The sequence below is a fragment of the Pongo abelii genome, chromosome 22 (genome assembly GCF_028885655.2).
Source record: "Pongo abelii isolate AG06213 chromosome 22, NHGRI_mPonAbe1-v2.0_pri, whole genome shotgun sequence".
In the NCBI taxonomy this organism is placed as follows: domain Eukaryota; kingdom Metazoa; phylum Chordata; class Mammalia; order Primates; family Hominidae; genus Pongo; species Pongo abelii.
The window spans coordinates 231,632-251,842 of record NC_072007.2 but is presented as its reverse complement, the minus strand read 5'-3'; the positions used below and the strand labels follow the sequence as shown (position 1 = coordinate 251,842).

Genomic DNA, 20,211 nt, shown 5'->3' with positions numbered 1-20,211 from the left:
AATTTTGGTTTTGGTTTGCTCTTGCTTTTCCAATTATTTAAGATGCATTATTAAGTCGTTTATTTGAAGCTTTTCTACTTTTTTTGATGTAGGTGCTTTTTGCTATAAACTTACGTCTTAGTACTGTTTTTACTGTATCCCATAGGTTTTTGTTTTGTTTTGTTTTGTTTTTTTGAGACGGAGTCTCGCTCTGTTGCCCAGGATGGAGTGCAGTGGCACGATCTTGGCTCACTGCAAGCTCTGCCTCCTGGGTTCACGCCATTCTCCCGCCTCAGCCTCCCGAGTAGCTGGGACTACAGGCGCCTGCCACCACGCCCAGCTAATTTTTGTTTTTTGTATTTTTAGTAGAGACGGGTTTTCACCGTGTTAGCCAGGATGATCTTGATCTGCTGACCTCGTGATCCGCCCGCCTCGGCCTCCCAAAGTGCTGGGATTATGGGCATGAGCCACTGCGCCCGGCCTGTACCCCATAGGTTTTGGTTTGACTTTAAAGTTTTTCTTTTCTCGAAAACTCAGTGTCATGGTACCGGCTTCTAGTGCTTTGGGCAGTGAGACCCTTTTGCTTGATAACAGTGGTAGCTGGGACAACTTGGCAACGTAAATAAATAAACGGCATCTAGACTGGAAAGGAAGAAGTACAGTTATCTTTATGTACAGATGACATGATCTTGCATTTAGAAAATCATAAGAAGTTTACTAAAAAGTATTAGGACTCGTGAACAAATTTAGCAAAGTAACACTATATAAGATTGGTATACAAAAATAACTGTATTTCTTTACCAAGAAATCAAGAATCCAAAAATGGAATTACAAAAATAAATCTTGTTACAATAGAATTAAAGCTAGGGAAGCTTAAACTTGAACACTAAAAACTACAATACATGGTTAGTGTTGGAAACATCCAGGTACCATCCCTGAGCCTTCTCTCCTTGGCTCTGAGGACTTTACCTTCACGGGGTGAGGAAAGGGGTTGCATTCTTGGCTTTTACATTATATTACGTGGGTTTGGGGTGAGGTATCTGCAATTCAAATGAGTATTACAATCTCTACTTTTATGGATAAGAGACTGAGGCCCACAAAGAGAGGGAATGACAGTCCATATCCTGGAAGGCGAATTGTCAGGTACTGATTTCCACTATGTAACCCCTGCCAATCTTCGTGTATTTAAAGCATCCCCAGATACCATACCAATAGGTATTCAAGAGAGAGGCCTGTGATCCAGGCGTCCGAGAAAGCAAGTCTAGAGATTCCAATATTGGAGACAACACGGCTCTGGGAAGATTAAAGTTGAGATTTCTGGATCTGCAGAATAGAGTCACTGAGGAGCAATCGCAAGATCAGAGGAGATGAAAGAACAAGTCAGGGCATGCTTAGGAAAAGAGAAAACCAGGGACAGGTTTTAGGCAAGAGTCACACTGAGGAAGGGCAGGTTCTTGGAGTCGCTCAGGAAGGAATTCAAAAGCAAGCCTCTGGTGGAAGAAAGTAGCTCTACGGAGGCACTGGCGGTGTAACAGCCCTGCGTCTGCTCCTGCAGGGCAGGGAGCCCTCGGTGGGTTGTGCTCCCAGAGTAGCAGCCTAGGGGTGGCTTGTAGTCATTTTCATAATTCACTTTTAATGGCATGCTAATTAAGGTTACTCAGAAATAGCTAGAAATGGGCAGTAACTTCCAGCTGTTTCCATGGCAAGGGGTGGGAACTTCCCGTGCTGCCATGGCGATGGCAAACTGTCACGGCGCTGGTGGGAGCGTCTTCTGGTGATCTGAGGCGTGAGGTGTTTTCGCTGCCTCTCCCAGTTTCCTGCGTGCCTCTTACCTGAAAGCTCTTCACACCCCCATCTGCCCACCTACAAACTTCACTGCCCTTTCACCCCACCCCCGTTTCATACGCACCCCCACATCAACCCTGAGCATTCAAGCCGGTGTTTCCCTGTTAGGAACCTCGGTGGTAGCCGGAGCTCTGAGAAACCCCTAGGCAGAACTCCTTGCCTAGTTTGTGGCAGAAATCAGGGAACGAAAGGCAAAGTTCAGGTCTTTCTCACAATAAATAAATAAAGATAGGTAGATTTGATTGATTGATGGATGAAACGTGGGAGTTTATGGGCAAATATTTATCAGACACTGGAAGTGTAAATTGTCACAAAGATTATGGAGTGCATCTGTCTTATGACACTGTTATTTTATCCTAGTATATGCACTAGAGCATTTTTTCTAACTGTGTAAATTGAAGGCTTACAAATTAGTTTAGTGAGAGAAAAGATAACTGATTGGAAGAGAATTACCATATTCATTAGTTGTGTTTTTAAAAATTTAAAGTAAAATAGAGACATGATTTTTTTCATGATTTCGAATGCATCTATAAAAAATAGACATGAGGGCTGGGCGCGGTGGCTCACGCCTGTAATCCCAGCACTTTGGGAGGCCGAGGAGGGCGGATCACGAGGTCAGGAGTTCGAGACCAGCCTGGCCAACATGGTGAAACCCCGTCTCTACTAAAAATACAAAAATTAGGCGAGTGTGGTGGCGCGCGCCTGTAATCCCAGCTACTCAGGAGGCTGAGGCAGGAGAATCGCTTGAACCCGGGAGGCGGAGGTTGCAGTGAGCCGAGATCGCACCATCGCACTCCAGCCTGGGCGACAGAGCGAGACTCCATCCCCCCCACAAAAAAAGTTACTCATTAACAGCATAGACCAACTGGCCGCTATTGAAATTTCTCCATTATTTTCACAATGTCCCAGGCTGTGAAACCAGGATTTAATAAAGAACCAGAATGCCACATCTGTGTCACGTGGGTAGGGACCAGTCCTGATCCATTAAGTCCAGGTCTCCGGGTAACTGGACTCACTGCCAGGCAAAACAGAATGTCCGGCGTGGGTTCCTAACGGGGGGCCGCAGAGCCTCATGGGAAATGTAGTGTAACCTTCCAATGATGTTACCATCAAGGACCTTGGAAACCTGCTTTTCTCTCTGCGCATGCGCCTGCCCGCCCACTCCGCCATTTTCCTCCGGAAGTGCGGAACCCACGGGCGGTCCTGCAGCTGGGCAGGCCTGGGGCTTGGTTCTATGTCCCTGCGGGTCGGTGCGAGGGCGAAGAGGAACCTGTGGGCCTTGGGGGATCCCGGGGAGCTGGACCAGTGTTCCCCAGTTGTTGGAGCAGACGCGTGAGCGCATCGCGGGCGGGCAGGGCCTGACGTGCAGGTGCGGGCCGCGGACCCTGGCAGGGGCTGGGAGGACAGGCGTGGGGTCCTGGCAGTGAAGCGGGTTCCAGAGGCGCAGGAGCGCGTAGGCGAGGCCGGTGGCCCTGGGCCTGGAGTCTGCAGGCCGCGCTCCTGTCCTGCCGCTGAGGGGCCCGGTTATCAAGCCGCATGTCGCTCAGTTTGCCCATCTGTCCCGGTGCTAACACACAGTTCTCGGGAGACGTTCCCCATTCCCAGAGGAGTAGTGCGAAACGCGTGCGCCTCGAGTCCTAAACTGGGCGTTTGTATTAGTTGGGTTTCCCTGTGTCTCTTTAGCAAGTGAAGTTTCTGGTTCCGTCCTTCACTGTGTGACCTGCCTAGTCCTCCCGGGTTGCGTTTACGGAAGTTTGTACCAGACCTAGTTTCCAGGGAAGAACTCACTGATTCCGCGAGGGAGGTGGGGTACTGGATGATGGTCTTCAGCCTTAAGGGTACTTCAGTCTTAACCGTGTGTTATAAAGTTTGAAGGGGAGTGTTCCCTATGAATAAGAAGCGCACTTGAAAGAACAGCCCTCTGGTCTAACCTCTCACTGGTGCTTCAGAGGAGGAAAAAAGGTCACAGGTGAAGATCCTAGTTTTCGTCGCTCAGGAAATATTAATTCTGCTCCCTAGAACGTACAAGATTTGCAAAGACTAGATGATAGTGGAAGGTTTGGACGAACTTTCAGAAGGTTGAGGTGAATTCGCCTGAGAAGAACAGGCAAGGACCTAGGAAATATTCCTTATTTGAAGGGGCCTGAAAGTGTGGTCTGGGGTGCAGGAGTGACCTGTCATACTTGAGAAGATTAAAATACTCTCCGAACACAGTCCCATTCCTTCAACCTTAGCTCGTTGTTTCCAGCGTCTGAGATATATTAAACCTAGTCCATCACCAAACTTAGCGTTAGATTGTGAAGTTCTATTTATTGTATTTGATTTGTAATTTAAGACTTTCTCCCCCTACATAATTTTGTTAAAAACATATTGAATTCTGTTCACTTAGGTGTAACAGTGAATACTTGCTGTTTAAGGAATTAATTAAACCTTACTGGCTTATAAAAAACAACCACCATTTTATTTGTTTGAAGTTCTGTGGATCTGCATTTTGGTGCGGTGGATTCAGCTGGGTAGTTGATATATTTGTGTTGCCTGGATCACAAAAGAGGCCTTGGTCACCTGGTGCCTTGACTGAGCCTGGTTGGTTGAAGATAGTTTCCTTCACAATCTGGCGGTTTGTGGTGACTCTTGGCTAGGCCCTGTGTCTCCAACAGGGTAGCTCCAGACCTCCTCACAATATGACTGTGTCCAAAAAGGCAAGAACCAATGGATAGTTGCGTGACATTTTCCATTGTCCATTTACTGGACAAGTCAGATAGAAAAGCCCAATTTATTGTCAGACCATAATATGAGGGCTTGGATTCAGGGAAAGGTGTTATTGGGAAATGTGAGTAGAATGGTGTACTGCAGGAAATACATATTATGTACATTTAAAAAAACGTAATTGTAGGCCAAAATTGCTGGGTTGCAAGATGCACTTTACATGATGTTCAGGTATAGAAAAGCAAGATGTACTGTCATGGGAGCACTCATGAAGTTATTTGTGGAGTCCACATATTAATAGGAAAATAGTTAATACAACCCAGTATATTTCTATAACATTTATTTTAGTGAACTTATAATGTTTCTTTGTATTAAATTATTAGATTATATCCTTAGGTAATATTGTTGTTAAATTAGTAGGTAATACATATTTTTATTCAAAAATAAATTGTGCATCTAATGTCTACCAATTAATGTACTTGTAGATGTATCTTATCTTAACTTGAGTCTTTGCTGCCCCTAATGAAGCTTGAAGGACTCTTCTCCCATGGGGAAGTTTTTCTTTTTCAGGAGGGAGGAGGGCTTTTCCAGGTAATGTGTCTAGAGTGTTGGGCAGAAGAATCTGGGACCACACCACACCAGTTCTCTCCTTAATCCACGTCATTTGCCTTCTCTTCCAGCTATGTTTCCAGTGTCCTCTGGGTGTTTCCAAGAGCTACAAGAAACAAATAAATCTCTGGTGAGTTGTTTATTTGTTCTTCACTTTGTTTTACACTGTATTTTCTGAGTTTATGGGTGTCTGTGAATTAAAAAGGAAAAGTAGAAATAAGTAAAACTCAGGTTGAAGGAAATATACATAAATAAGATAAAGCTGACCTGTAGATATAGGCAGGTTATAAGAGCTTAGAGTTGTTTAAGTTGAGTGCAAATTTTCCTCTGACGTTTCTGATGCTGTGACAAAAAAGGCAGTCGTGGTTGTTACGTGATTGGAATGGAACCCGAGAAGAGAGCATGCTGTGTTCTTGTGGGACAGGAAAGCTTGTGTGCACGAAGTCTGAACCACCACCTTCATTGGTGACAGATTATGTGCTGGAACATATTTCACACCGGCCTGGCAGTAAACACTTGTAGTGTTGTGCAGTGGAAACGGTCATCTTCCGCTAAAGCACGGCGTGTTGTGCAGTGGAAACGGTCATCTGTCGCTAAAGCACGGAGTGTTGTGCAGTGGAAACGGTCATCTTCCGTTAAAGCACGGCGTGTTGTGCAGTGGAAACGGTCATCTTCCGCTAAAGCACGGCGTGTTGTGCAGTGGAAACGGTCATCTGTCGCTAAAGCACGGAGTGTTGTGCAGTGGAAACGGTCATCTTCTGCTAAAGCACGGAGTGTTGTGCAGTGGAAACGGTCATCTTCTGCTAAAGCACGGCGTGTTGTGCAGTGGAAACGGTCATCTTCCGCTAAAGCGCGGCGTGCTGTGCAGTGGAAACGGTCATCTGCCGCTAAAGCACAGCTTCTATCATAAGGTATGCTCCTTGCTCAAAGAGTGTGGTCCCAAACAGCTTTTGGGAGGTCCTCCTTGATTCATGGATGAAACCCGGAACATCTTGAGGACTGAGTTAACCACAGGTCCTTAAATAACTCTCCACACCTTTTTCTTAGTTTATCTCTACATGCAGGGTGTGCAGCAGCCTGTTCAAAGTTATATTTTCCGGGAAATATTACCAGTGTTTATTTGCAATTTAGCCCACTCTGTGTAGTCCTAACTTATTTCTTTGAAACTCACCATTAACCTAAATAATAGTCAAATTTAGGGAGACTGTATTTTCCTTACTCGAGTCTTCTACCGTAGTTGAAACGGTCATACCCGAGAGAGTTAGAGAGAAACGCCACACTTTGAGACGAATTCAGGAGTCCTTTATTAGCCAGCGACTGAGAGACGGCTAACGCACGAAATTCTCTCAGCTCCGAAGAAGGGGCTAGATTTTCTTTTATACTTTGGTTTAGAGAGGGGAGGGGGAATTCTAGCTGCAGCAACTTTACAGAAGAAAAAACAGACAAAAACGTTAAAAAGACAGATGGTTAAAGGAAAACAAACTGTTCCGAGTGCAGGGGCTTTAAATTCACCACAAAATGGTAGGTGAGGGGGCTCTGGGCGTTATCTGCTGGACAAACATGGGGGCTTTATGATACTATTTCTGAGTAAATTGCTGGGAACTGTGGACATCGCTTGCCTCAGCACTTTATCAGTTAATTGCACTCTTTGATATGTTGAAAGTCAGCTTGCACAAGTTAAAGTCCTTGAGGAAAGGGGGTGGGTAAGGAACCCTTGATGTCTTATAAATGAAGGAACCAAATGGAGTTTGTCCAGTTTTCTCTGCTAAGGGAGAGTCTATTCATATTAAAAACAAGGTTAAGTATCTAAGGAAGAGTCTATTCATGTTAATACAATGTTGGGTATTACAAAACATCTGTTCATGATCCGGAAATTCTTCTGTGTTAGTTCTGTTAAAAGAAAAACTTTAAAGGAGTTTAATTGAGCAATAAACGATTCACGAATCGGACAGTCCCCAGAATCACCGCAGATTCACAGAGACTCCAGTGCAGTCATGTGGTGGAAGAAGATTTATAGACAAAAGGGAAGTGGCATACCGTAATCGGAAGTGAGGTACAGAAACAGCACAGCGTTTGCCTTGTTTGAACACAGTATGAACGCTTGGCAGTGACTGAGTGGTTGAAGTTTGGCCACTGGGATTGGCCAAGACGCAGCTGTTGTTCCAGGTGCATACTCTCAGGTTAGGTTTTCATTCTTGTCTACCTATTAGGGTAGGTTGCAGTTCATCCACAAGGACTCATATGTAGAATTATGGAGTCCTTCTCAGGCCATACTCAGTTCACTTTAACAATTCCTTCCCTTTGGTTATTTTCTCAATTTTGAGAGATTGACCAAAACTTCAGTCACTGGTGTCACTGTTACCATTGCAAATGTACTTACTTGGTTTAGAAACCCACTGGGAAATAGACCAGTGAGTTTTGAAAAGGTGGAACAAGGACTTGAGTAGAAGGTACCTTCTTATGCTGGAACGTCCTCTTTACAGGAGAAAAACAAAACCTGGTTTGTTCTAGGATTTATGTGTTTCCTTAAAGTCTTACTTTGATTATGTTACATTTAGCATGAGTGCCTCCATTTTTGTTTGCTTTGGTCTGTTGGGACCTATTGCATGAGCTTAGTTTAAAACAATGGTCTCCCATAATTTTGCTTAAAAAATTCCTCCTTTTGGCTGGGCACAGTGGCTCACGCCTGTATTCCCAGCACTTTGGGAGGCCAGGGTGGGCGGATCACAAGGTCAGGAGATTGAGACCATCCTGTCTAATACGGTGAAACCTCATCTCTACTAAAAATACAAAAAATTAGCCGGGCATGGTGGTGGGCGCCTGTAGTCCCATCTACTTGGGAGGCTGAGGCAGGAGAATGGCCTGAACCCAGGAGGCAGAGCTTGCAGTGAGCCGAGATCGTGCCACTGCACTCCACACTGGAGTGAGACTCTGTCTCAGAAAAAAAAAATTCCTCCTTTTTAGTCAAGTTCTCACTTAGTTGAGAGTGTGACCAAAATGTAGGGCCTTAGCACCACTCTTAGTTACCATCGTTTTGGGTTCCAGATTTAGCACATCACTCCCATTGTTTTGGGTTTCAGGTTTAGCACATCACTCCATTGTTTTGGGTTCCGGTTTTAGCAGGTCACTCCCATTGTTTTGGGTTTCTGGTTTAGCAGGTCACTCCCATTGTTTTGGGTTTCTGGTTTAGCAGGTCACTCCCATTGTTTTGGGTTTCTGGTTTAGCAGGTCACTCCCATTGTTTTGGGTTTCCAGTTTAGCATGTCACTCATAGGTTATGGTGTCCTTATGGTTGCACATTTTTTTTTTTAACCTCTTGTCATTCCAGTTGAAGAGATACCATTTGACCTTTTAGAGATGGCTGCATGCAAACTTTTAAAACATTTGAGGAAGTACAGTGCACCAGGGAGACTCTTATGACTACTGGGATAACACTAAGAATTTGGCATATGCTCCTTACTTAGGGTCCCCATAAATCAAACCACCTAAAATCAAATAGATTAAAGAATAAGTTAGGTAAAGAATTTACTTGCTTAACTAAGTGGGTTTTTTGTTAATTCCGTACAACCAAATCTTTATAATACCTGATGTTTTCTCCATATGCCATAAGTGTTAGCAGCTGCACAGATACTTAAGAGTTTCATGATAGTAGAGAAGTCTTGATCTGTGATCTTGGGAAAAACTGTTCACATTAAGGATGCCATCTTCTTCTGGGGGGAAATTGTCCTTGTTAGCTTTACCTTAAGGGTTCTAATGGGTATACAGTTCCGAGTGTGGAGGGACCCTTCTGAGTTGTGAGACTATGAACCCAAAGTTTAAGGTTTTAAAGTTTTGCTGTCATGTGGATGGCAAGGGCAGTCCTTCTTTGATGTTCTCAGAAGATCCAGTCATCAGATTCTAGATTGTGAAGGGGTTGACTGTCCTCAGTGAACCATAAAAGGCTTTCTTTAGCTGGTGAAAATACACTTCAGAGTAATAATCTAGTGTTTTAACATCAACCCTCTTGCATGGAAGAGCTTTTATACAATCAGAAAACATGCACTGAAAATGACAACTGAATGAAATCCCTTTATAAAATGTTTAAATGGCCCATTGGGTAATGAAATGTACCTGAAGTTTTGATTGTTTTCCTAGGAATATAAGTTTCACAAACCAAACATTGGTTGTAAACTATTTTAGCAATTTAGAAATCACCACACCAATATATTTAATTTGGATCATTTTTTCTTTTCCATGATGAGTTATGGAATGCAGAACTTTTAATAACAAAAGCTTTAAGGACTTGAGAACGACAAGGTGGCCATCCTGGTTCTTCATAAGTCCGTGCTTAATTAACATTAGACTTACATCCTCTTGAATACCAGCTGTTTCTCCAAATTAGGTGCATGGCACTGGTAACTGATGAGTTATAGGTAATTTGACTTAGACCATGGAGTTTATTTAAATTATATATCTAAACAATTTCAGTATTGGTGATTTAGCATGCAAATCTGGCAAAATATTTCCTTGGTATTCAATTTTTGTTTTACTTGGGTTAGCAGTTTTACAAACCAGTTGGTCTTTTTATTAAATTTTGGGAATTTTTTTTTTTTTTTTTTTTGAGGCAGTCTCACTCTGCTACCTAGGTTGGAGTGCAGTGGCACAATCTTGGCTCACTGCAACCTCCGCCTCCTGGGTTCAAGCGATTCTCCTGCCTCAGCCTCCTGAGTAGCTGGGATTATAGGTGCACACCACCACGCCCGGCTAATTTTTGTATTTTTAGTAGAGGCGGGGTTTCACCGTTGGCCAGGCTGGTCTCAAACTCCTGACCTCAAGTGATCCGCCTGCCTTGGCCTCCCAAAGTGCTGGGATTGCCAACGTGAGCCACTGCACCCAGCCTAACTTTTGGGAGTTCTTAACCAGTCCAATTCTTGGGGATCGGGGAACTTATGGGGAATTTTTACCCATGATATTAAAGTTATTAGAAACCTGTGTTCACGAGTGTTTTTCAGGGTCCTTTTCATTCTTTCATGAATCTTCTAAGAGACACCATATTCTAGAATTTTGCATGCTTGTGAAGTTTTTAGAAACTGCATCACCATTAAACAATTAACTGTGGAATTGACTTTAAATAAAAGTTAAAGATAATTGACAAGGAAATTTGGTTATTTCTGTGGTCTACAATAACTTAATAACCATAATTAGGGTGGATGTGGTGGCTCATGCCTGTAATCCCAGCTGTTTGGGAGGCCAAGGTAGGTGGATCACCTGAGGTCAGGAGTTTGAGACCAGCCTGGCCAACCTGGTAAAACCCTGTCTCTACTAAAAATAAAAAAATTAGCCAGGTGTGGTGGCAGGTGTCTGTAATCCCAGCTACTTGGGAGGCTGAGGCAGGAGAATCGCTTGAACCCAAGAGGTAGAGGCTTCAGTGAGCCTAGATCACTCCATTGCACTCCAGCCTGGGCGACAAGAGCGAAACTCTGTCTCAAAACAAAACAAAACAGGTAATTGTGATAGATAGCATACATATAGACATATTAGAATTTTAGAAATCCTGGCCAGGTGCACTGGCTCATGCCTGTAATCCCAGCACTTTGAGAGGCCAAGGTGGACGGATCATGAGGTCAGGAGATCGAGACCATCCTGGCTAACATGGTGAAACCTCGTCTCTACTAAAAATACAAAAATTAGCCAGGCGTGGTGGTGGGCGCCTGCAGTCCCAGCTACTTGGGAGGTTGAGGCAGGAGAATGGCGTGAACCTGGGAGTTGGAGCTTGCAGTGAGCCGAGATCACGCCACTGTACTCCAGCCTGGGTGACAGAGCAAGACTCCGTGTCAGAAAAAAAAAACACACAAGAATTTTAGAAATCCTATACAATTTGAGAACGGATTGATGACATACACTAAATATAACCTGAAGAAGGTTCAATGTTATTTTTTATTTTGACAGTGCTTCCCATGTGACTTAACATGTTAAATAGTCCTGTTTACCTCTCTTTGGGGTGCTTCAGGGGCCTCTGTAGCATCCCAAAGTTAGAGATCAGAAAAGACAATTTTGAAGTTGAAATTTGATTTTGGGAAGCCTATTAAATATATTAAAGGTTTAAACACTTGATGTTATGAAATAGAATTCCAGGTCACCATAAGTCATTCATTTACCTAAAATCATGACTTAAAAAATTTTTAAACAGCAAAAATCTTTAATCATTGGTAGAGGGAAGACTTACCTTCCTGAACAATCTGCCTCTTGTTTTTCCTTTTTTTTTTTTTTTTGGTAGTTTATTTACAAGGCAAACAAATTTTTCATTATTTTTTAATATTACCTGAAAATCTTCTTTAAAGAAAGCCAAATGTCACCCAATTTTTCATAAAACCTTATAGACAAATCTATTATTATTATTATTTTTTTTGAGATGGATTTTCCCTCTTGTTGCCCAAGCTGGAGTGCAATGGTGCGATCTCGGTTCACTGCAACCCCCTGCCTCCCAGGTTCAAGCGATTCTCCTGCCCCAGCCTCCTGAGTAGCTGGGATTAGAGGCATGCGCCACTATGCCCAGCTAATTCTGTGTTTTTAGTAGAGCCAGGGTTTTTCCTTATTGGTCAGGCTGGCCCTGAACTCCTGACCTCAGGTGATCCAGAAAGACTCTAGTGGCTGGGGATGTGGAGCAGGCACCCAGCCCTCTTTTTGTGGCCAGCACGGACTTCCTCCCAGCCTGGCAGTGTCAGGTAGTCAGGTTTGTCTGGCTTCTCCCAGGGTGTGTGCCCAAGAGGCCCAGGCAGAAGCTGTAAGGCCTCTCATGATCACCCCTCAGAAGTCCCAGAGCATCTCTCCTACCACACTGTCCAGTCGTACTCATCACTGAGACCAGCCACGATTCAAGGGGGGAAGGTGATTAGATTCCCCTTTTGATGAGAAGCATAGTAGGAACCGGTAGCAGTCTAATAAACCACAGCTTGTCCTCTGGCTAAAAACTATTAACATTTCTCCCACATGCAAATTATGCTTTGCCCCTCTCAAAAGCCCCAGAATGGTTTTCCTTATGGCACTGGCTGGAAGTCCAACTGAATCCTGAATCAGGCTGTGATTGTGGTGGCCTGTCATCTGCCCCCCAACACACTCAGCCGCAGTGAGGACTGAATCAGGTTGTGGTGGCCTGTCATCTGTCCCCCGACACACTCAGCCGCAGTGAGGACTGAATCAGGTTGTGGTGGCCTGTCATCTGTCCCCCGACACACTCAGCCGCAGTGAGGACTGAATCAGGTTGTGGTGGCCTGTCATCTGTCACCCAACACACACTCAGCCGCAGTGAGGACTGAATCAGGTTGTGGTGGCCTGTCATCTGTCCCCCCACACACTCAGCCGCAGTGAGAAGTGAATCAGGTTGTGGTGGCCTGTCATCTGTCCCCCGACACACTCAGCCGCAGTGAGGACTGAATCAGGTTGTGGTGGCCTGTCATCTATCCCAACACACTCAGCCGCAGTGAGGACTGAATCAGGTTGTGGTGGCCTGTCATCTGTCCCCCGACACACTCAGCCGCAGTGAGGACTGAATCAGGTTGTGGTGGCCTGTCATCTGTCCCCCGACACACTCAGCCGCAGTGAGGACTGAATCAGGTTGTGGTGGCCTGTCATCTGTCACCCAACACACACTCAGCCGCAGTGAGGACTGAATCAGGTTGTGGTGGCCTGTCATCTGTCCCCCCACACACTCAGCCGCAGTGAGAAGTGAATCAGGTTGTGGTGGCCTGTCATCTGTCCCCCACACACTCAGCCGCAGTGAGGACTGAATCAGGTTGTGGTGGCCTGTCATCTGTCCCCCCACACACTCAGCCGCAGTGAGAAGTGAATCAGGTTGTGGTGGCCTGTCATCTGTCCCCCACACACTCAGCCGCAGTGAGGACTGAATCAGATTGTGGTGGCCTGTCATCTGTCCCCCCACACACTCAGCCGCAGTGAGGACTGAATCAGGTTGTGGTGGCCTGTCATCTGTCCCCCCACACACTCAGCCGCAGTGAGGACTGAATCAGGTTGTGGTGGCCTGTCATCTGTCCCACACACTCAGCCGCAGTGAGGACTGAATCAGGTTGTGGTGGCCTGTCATCTGTCCCCCCACACACTCAGCCGCAGTGAGGACTGAATCAGATTGTGGTGGCCTGTCATCTGTCCCCCGACACACTCAGCCGCAGTGAGGACTGAATCAGGTTGTGGTGGCCTGTCATCTGTCCCCCGACACACTCAGCCGCAGTGAGGACTGAATCAGGTTGTGGTGGCCTGTCATCTGTCGCCCAACACACACTCAGCCGCAGTGAGGACTGAATCAGGTTGTGGTGGCCTGTCATCTGTCGCCCACACACTCAGCCGCAGTGAGAAGTGAATCAGGTTGTGGTGGCCTGTCATCTGTCCCCCACACACTCAGCCGCAGTGAGGACTGAATCAGATTGTGGTGGCCTGTCATCTGTCCCCCCACACACTCAGCCGCAGTGAGGACTGAATCAGGTTGTGGTGGCCTGTCATCTGTCCCACACACACTCAGCCGCAGTGAGGACTGAATCAGGTTGTGGTGGCCTGTCATCTCTCCCCCCACACACTCTGCCACAGTGAGGACTGAATCAGGTTGTGGTGGCCTGTCATCTCTCCCCCCACACACTCAGCCACAGTGAGGACTGAATCAGGTTGTGGTGGCCTGTCATCTGTCCTCCACACACTCAGCCACAGTGAGGACTGAATCAGGTTGTGGTGGCCTGTCATCTATCCCACACACACTCAGCCGCAGTGAGGACTGAATCAGGTTGTGGTGGCCTGTCATCTGTCCCCCACACACTCTGCCACAGTGAGGACTGAATCAGGTTGTGGTGGCCTGTCATCTGTCCCCCACACACTCAGCCACAGTGAGGACTGAATCAGGTTGTGGTGGCCTGTCATCTGTCGCCCACACACTCAGCCACAGTGAGGACTGAATCAGGTTGTGGTGGCCTGTCATCTGTCCCCCACACACTCAGCCACAGTGAGGACTGAATCAGGTTGTGGTGGCCTGTCATCTGTCGCCCACACACTCAGCCACAGTGAGGACTGAATCAGGTTGTGGTGGCCTGTCATCTGTCCTCCCACACACTCAGCCACAGTGAGGACTGAATCAGGTTGTGGTGGCCTGTCATCTGTCCCACACACACTCAGCCGCAGTGAGGACTGAATCAGGTTGTGGTGGCCTGTCATCTGTCCCCCACACACTCAGCCACAGTGAGGACTGAATCAGGTTGTGGTGGCCTGTCATCTGTCCCACACACACTCAGCCGCAGTGAGGACTGAATCAGGTTGTGGTGGCCTGTCATCTGTCCCCCCACACACTCAGCCACAGTGAGGACTGAATCAGGTTGTGGTGGCCTGTCATCTGTCCCCCCACACACTCAGCCGCAGTGAGGACTGAATCAGATTGTGGTGGCCTGTCATCTGTCCCCCCACACACTCAGCCGCAGTGAGGACTGAATCAGATTGTGGTGGCCTGTCATCTGTCCCACACACACTCAGCCGCAGTGAGGACTGAATCAGGTTGTGGTGGCCTGTCATCTGTCCCCCACACACTCAGCCACAGTGAGAACTGACTCAGGTTGTGGTGCCCTGTCATCTGTCCCCCAACACACTCAGCCGCAGTGAGGACTGAATCAGGTTGTGGTGGCCTGTCATCTGTCCCCAACACACTCAGCCGCAGTGAGGACTGAATCAGGTTGTGGTGGCCTGTCGTCTGTCCCCCCACACACTCAGCCGCAGTGAGGACTGAATCAGATTGTGGTGGCCTGTCATCTGTCCCCCCACACACTCAGCCGCAGTGAGGACTGAATCAGATTGTGGTGGCCTGTCATCTATCGCGCACACACTCAGCCGCAGTGAGGACTGAATCAGGTTGTGGTGGCCTGTCATCTGTCCTCCCACACACACTCAGCCACAGTGAGGACTGAATCAGGTTGTGGTGGCCTGTCATCTGTCCCGCAACACACTCAGCCGCAGTGAGGGGACTGGTGTGAAAACAGTCGGCATTTCCCTTTAGATGGGGTTGGTGGGAGGCAGGAGGTAGGTGCTGCCCTGTAGGCCCCATCTAACAGTTGGTCATTCTCATGGGGCACCTGTTGCAGTTCTCTAATGAGTGCCCAGTCCTGGTCCCTGAGAACGGCATCCGGTCCTGGTCCTCGAGAATGGCCTTTGTGTCTTTTTACTCCTCCCTCTGGGCTTTTGTCATTCTCCATGTTCTTTTTCTTTCAGTGCCTGGGTTGCCGTTGACCAACTTTCTCTGCCTTTTTCTTATGGTCAATAGGGTATTCAATGGCTTCTTTTTGATTTTTTTTTCCTTTTCTTTTTTTTTTTTTTTTTTCTACTTTGGCCTTTTGAGACAAGAAATTATTTCTTTATATGTTCTCTAAATTCTGTTTGAAAACTGAACCTCCTTCTTTAGTTCATGTCTCTCTCCTGTCATATTTATTCAGTGACAGTTAGGGGAGGTTGGTAGCACTTTCCACATTCTTCCTAGATGTCTCTTTAGACAGATCCCTGATATGGTATAGAGCCCTTTCAGTTTCCATGTTGTGGCCGTAGTTTTCCCACAGTCCCTCAGCACGTAACTCCCAGGCCTTTTCTCCAGTTTCCAATGACATTTTTTCACCGTTCAGGCCCTCACCAAGAGTCTTGATGCCCTTCCAGCTTGCATGAATGGTCTCCTTGAAGCCCAGTTACAGCTCAGCCTCACAGTCGTGGCACATGTTGTAGCTTCTGATTACCACAGCAGCTGATTTCCAGCTGCCGTATTCTTTTCCAGTTATCTATTCTGAAGAAACCATCTCCAAAACTTGGCAGCTTAAAACAACTCATTATTACTTGTTTTTTGGCTTAGAGAGTCTTGGTGGCCAGCTCGTCTCACACACAGTTGCAGCAGGGCAGCAGCCGAGCTGGATTGTGTGAAAGCACAGCGGGGTGGTGTGCAGGGTGGCTCATTAGTGGTTGGGAGTGGGTGTTGCAGGAGGCTCAGTGGGGGCTGTCAATGAGTGTAGCTAGTCGTGGACTGGCCGTGTGGTTTCCATCATAGGGGTCTCAGGGGAGTGAGATTTCCTGCCTGGTGACTGGCTTTCTCCTGGATAAGTGTTCCGTTCTCTCAGCCTGGCTTCTGAAGTCCCCAAATACCACCTTTGTCACCTTCTGTTGGCCAAATAAGTCAGTAATCTGGGCAAGGTTCAAGAGGAATTGGTTCTGACAGAGAGAGGAGCAGGAAAGAAGTTGTCACCTTTAGTCTACCAGAAATGTGATTTTTATAACAAGTTTGTTCCAAATACATTCCAGTTCCCCTTGTGAATACTTTTTCTGACTCACAGGGTATTTCAAATTTATTACTTGGTTTTCAGACATCTGAGACTTTTCTGGATATCTATTTGTTGTTGGTTTCTAATTTAATTTCAAGTGTTCAGACAACACACTTTGTATACTTTCAGGCTTTAACCTTTCCTCAATAGATCGACATACAGTCTGTCTTGGTAGTGCTCAACTATGTGCTTCATAAAATACCATTTGGGTCAGGATTTTGTCATTTAGATCCGTATTTTTCCTATTTTTTATCTGGTTGTTCTGTCAGTTACTGAGAGAGCAGTATTAATTCACCAGCTATAATTGTGGATTGTCAATTTCCTGCTTTTTTTCTGTTGTTTTTGATTCATGTACTTTGAGGCTCTGTGTGTGTGTGTACTTTGTGTGCACTTTGAGGCACAATTTGTAATTGTAATATCATCCTCTCTGATTCTTTTATTTTTATGAAAGTACCTGTTTATTTCTGGTGATATATTTTGTTCTGAAGCCTCTTTCATCTAGTGTTAACATCTCTGTTGAAGCTTTTTATGATTAGTGTCTGGATAGCATATTTTTATGATTAGTGTTTGCATAGCATATTTTTTCTCATAGTTTGTTTGTGTCTTTGTGTTTAAATTGTGTCTCTGTGGATGCCATATTGTTGGGTCTTGCTTTCCTCTCAGGTCTGGCAGTTTCTGTCTTAAGTAGAGTGTTTGTCCAGTTACATTGTAACTAATCATTAGTAAGGTTGGATTTAGGTCTGCCATTTTTCTGCTTATTTTCTATTTGTTTGTTTATTTTATTTTTTTAAGACAGGGTCTTGCTCTGTCACCCAGACTGTAGTGCAATGGTGCAATCTTGGCTTACTGCAACTTCTGCCTCCCAGGCCCAAGCAATCCTCACTTCAGCCCCCTGAGTAGCTGGGACTACAGGTGCATGGCACCACACCTGGCTAATTTTTATATATTTTGTAGAGATGGGGTTTTGCCATGTTGCACAGGCTGGTCTTGAACTCCTGAGCTCAAGCAATCTACCCACCTTGGCCTCCCAAAGTGTTGGGATTACAGGCATGAGACACCATGCCTGGCCTTCATCTGTCTTTTGATCTTCTATATATTCTTTCCTAACTTCTTTTGGGTTAATTAAATATTTCTAAATATTCCAGTTTGATTAATCTTTTGGCTTTTTGAAATAATTTTTTATAGGCTGGGCATGGTGGCTCATGTTCATAATCTCAGCTCTGTGGGAGGCCACCAAGGGAGGTGGATTGCTTGAGCCCAGGAGGTTGAGACCAGCAAAACCCTGTCTGCAAAAAAACCAAACCAAAAACTAGCCTGACATCGTGGTGTGCACCTGTAGTCCCAACTATTCGGGAGGCTGAGGTGGCAGGGTTGCTTGAGCCTGGGAGGTTGAGGCTGCAGTGAGCTGTGATCATGCCATTGCACTCCTGCCAGGGCAACAGAGTAAGATCCTGTGTCAAAAAAGATTATTTTTTATAAATAATTTATTATTTCGAATTTTGGTGACAAACATATACCTTAAAATTTTTACCCTCATAACCAGTTGTAAGTATACAGTTTTGTAGAGTTAAGAATATTTACAGTGTTGCGTAGCAGATTTCTAGATTTTTTTTTTTTTTATCTTGGAAAATTCTATACTCATTCAACAACTATTAATTTCCCCCTCCTTCCACTTCCTGGCAAGCACTATTCTACTTTGTGTTTCTAAAAATTTGGCTTATATACCTGGGGTTATATAATATTTGTTGTTTTGTAAGTAGGTTCCATGTTATGTGTCAGATGTGTCAGGATTTTGTTCCTTTCTATGGCTGAATAACGTTTCTTTGTGTGTGTGTGTATATATGTATATATATATTTCCTGGATGGAAGTTTTGGTTTCTTCCACCTTGTGGCTGTGTAATGCTGCTGTGAGCATAGGTGTGCACATATCTGTTTGATGTCCTGCTACTAGTTATTCCGTCTCTCTGTAGAAGTTGGATGGCTGGATCATATGGTCATTTTATTTTATTTTTTTTGAGGAGCCAGTTCATATTTCCACCAACAGTGTACAAGGGTTTCAGTTTCACCTGCACTTGTTACTTTCTGTTGGGTTTGAAGTGATGTCCCATTGTGGTTTCTATTTACATTTCTCTAATGATTAGTGATGTTACACATCTTCTCATATATCTCATGTATCTGTTGGCTATTTGTATATCATCTTTCATCTTTGGATAAATGTTCTTTGTCCACTTTTTAATCACTTCATTTTGTTGTTGGGTTGTAGTGGTGTTTTTTGGTCATGATCATTCATTATCTCACAGTTCATCCTCATTATGTTGGGCAAACAGTCATGCTGCAGGGTATAGATTATGTTATTCTGTTACTTTCAGGTAGAATTGGAGTCCAGGTTCTAATTGTCTCTAAGTTTAGGTTCTGAATGAGAATCAACAGAGGTAGACCACTGCTGCTGAGGCCTGGGGACTGCTGGGAAAAAGGCGGGAAACAGATACGGACCTGACCACGGAGGGTTTGTGTTTCACAGCTCCCATCTGGGTACCCAAGAAACCTACATGTAGCTCGTGTGTGGAGAGCTCACATTGCCCACTCAAAGCAATTGAGGATGGAACAGGCTTTGGGCTGGAGCTCATTATTTGGAATGACAACCACATCTGCACAGAGAGGACCTGATAAGATGTTGTCCTTCCATCTATATCTGGGAATCCTGTGTAGGGTGTCTCTGTAAGGACAGGGGCAGGGTTGGCTCCTTGGCCTCTAGTTAGCCTCACGAGTAATCTAGTAAAGGTTTTGCAAACTTGTCACTATCTGTGGACATTCTGGCCAGCTCTTGTTTTCACCCTACTGACTTCTTCAGACACCTACTATTGCTTTAGACCATTCATGGTTTTTCTTCCTCTTCAAATCAGTAATCAATAAATCCTCTTCAAATCAATAAATTTCCACTCCTTTAGGAAACTCTGATCTTCTGGTCACTCCAAGGTTTAATTAACTGGTTTGATTGTTTTTCTGTTTTCTTGGTTTCTTTTTCCTTCTTCCTAGGGGTTTCTAATAATTTTAGTTTGATGTCTCACTTTCTCCATTTTTTATTTCTTAGTTTTCTTCTGTGATTATTTTCACTGCAGCTGCAGGGCCTAATCCTGGGTTGGCAGAGAACTAGCACTTACTCTGCCCTAATTGGAATCCAGGAGAGATAGGAGGTGCCCTAGTGTGAAAATGTGTTTGCTCCTCTCTGCTTCTGGTAGTCTCTCTGTAGGAGTTCTTTACGTATTCTGGATGTTCACTTCTTATGAGATACATGATGTGCAACTATAGGTTGAATGTCTCTGATCCAAAAATCTGAAATCCCAAATGCTCGAAAGTCTGAAACTTTTCGAGAGCCAACATGACACTCAAAGGAAATGCTTATTGGAGCATCTCAGACTCAGGTGTTTCAATTCGAGATGCTCAACCAGTAAGAATAATGCAAATATTACAAAATCTGAAACACATCCCAAGCATTTCAAATAAGGGACACTCAACTGGTATTTTCTTTTATTCTATAGTTTGCCTTTTACCCTGTTGGTTGTGACCTTTGAGGTACAGAAGCTTTTAGGTTTTATATATTTTTGCTTTTACTGCCTGAGCTTTTAATGTCATATCCTAAAAATTATTGACAAATTCATTGTCATAAAGCATTTTCCAAATTTGTTTTCCCTAGGAGTTTGATAATTCTAGTTTTACATTTAGGTTTGTAATTCACTCTGAATTAATTTTA

General features: G+C 45.0%; 1 protein-coding gene across 1 annotated transcript in view; it reads left to right on the top strand.

Moving 5' to 3' along the window:
* The first annotated feature begins 3,056 nt into the window (after nt 1-3,056).
* The window catches only part of LOC134759340 (zinc finger protein 717-like), a 49,507-nt gene continuing 32,352 nt past the window's right edge, over nt 3,057-20,211 (top strand). The window contains 2 exon segments of the mRNA XM_063720832.1: nt 3,057-3,193; nt 5,211-5,269. Of these exon segments, the coding sequence (XP_063576902.1) occupies nt 5,213-5,269 (57 nt within the window). The 5' untranslated portion in view covers nt 3,057-3,193; nt 5,211-5,212.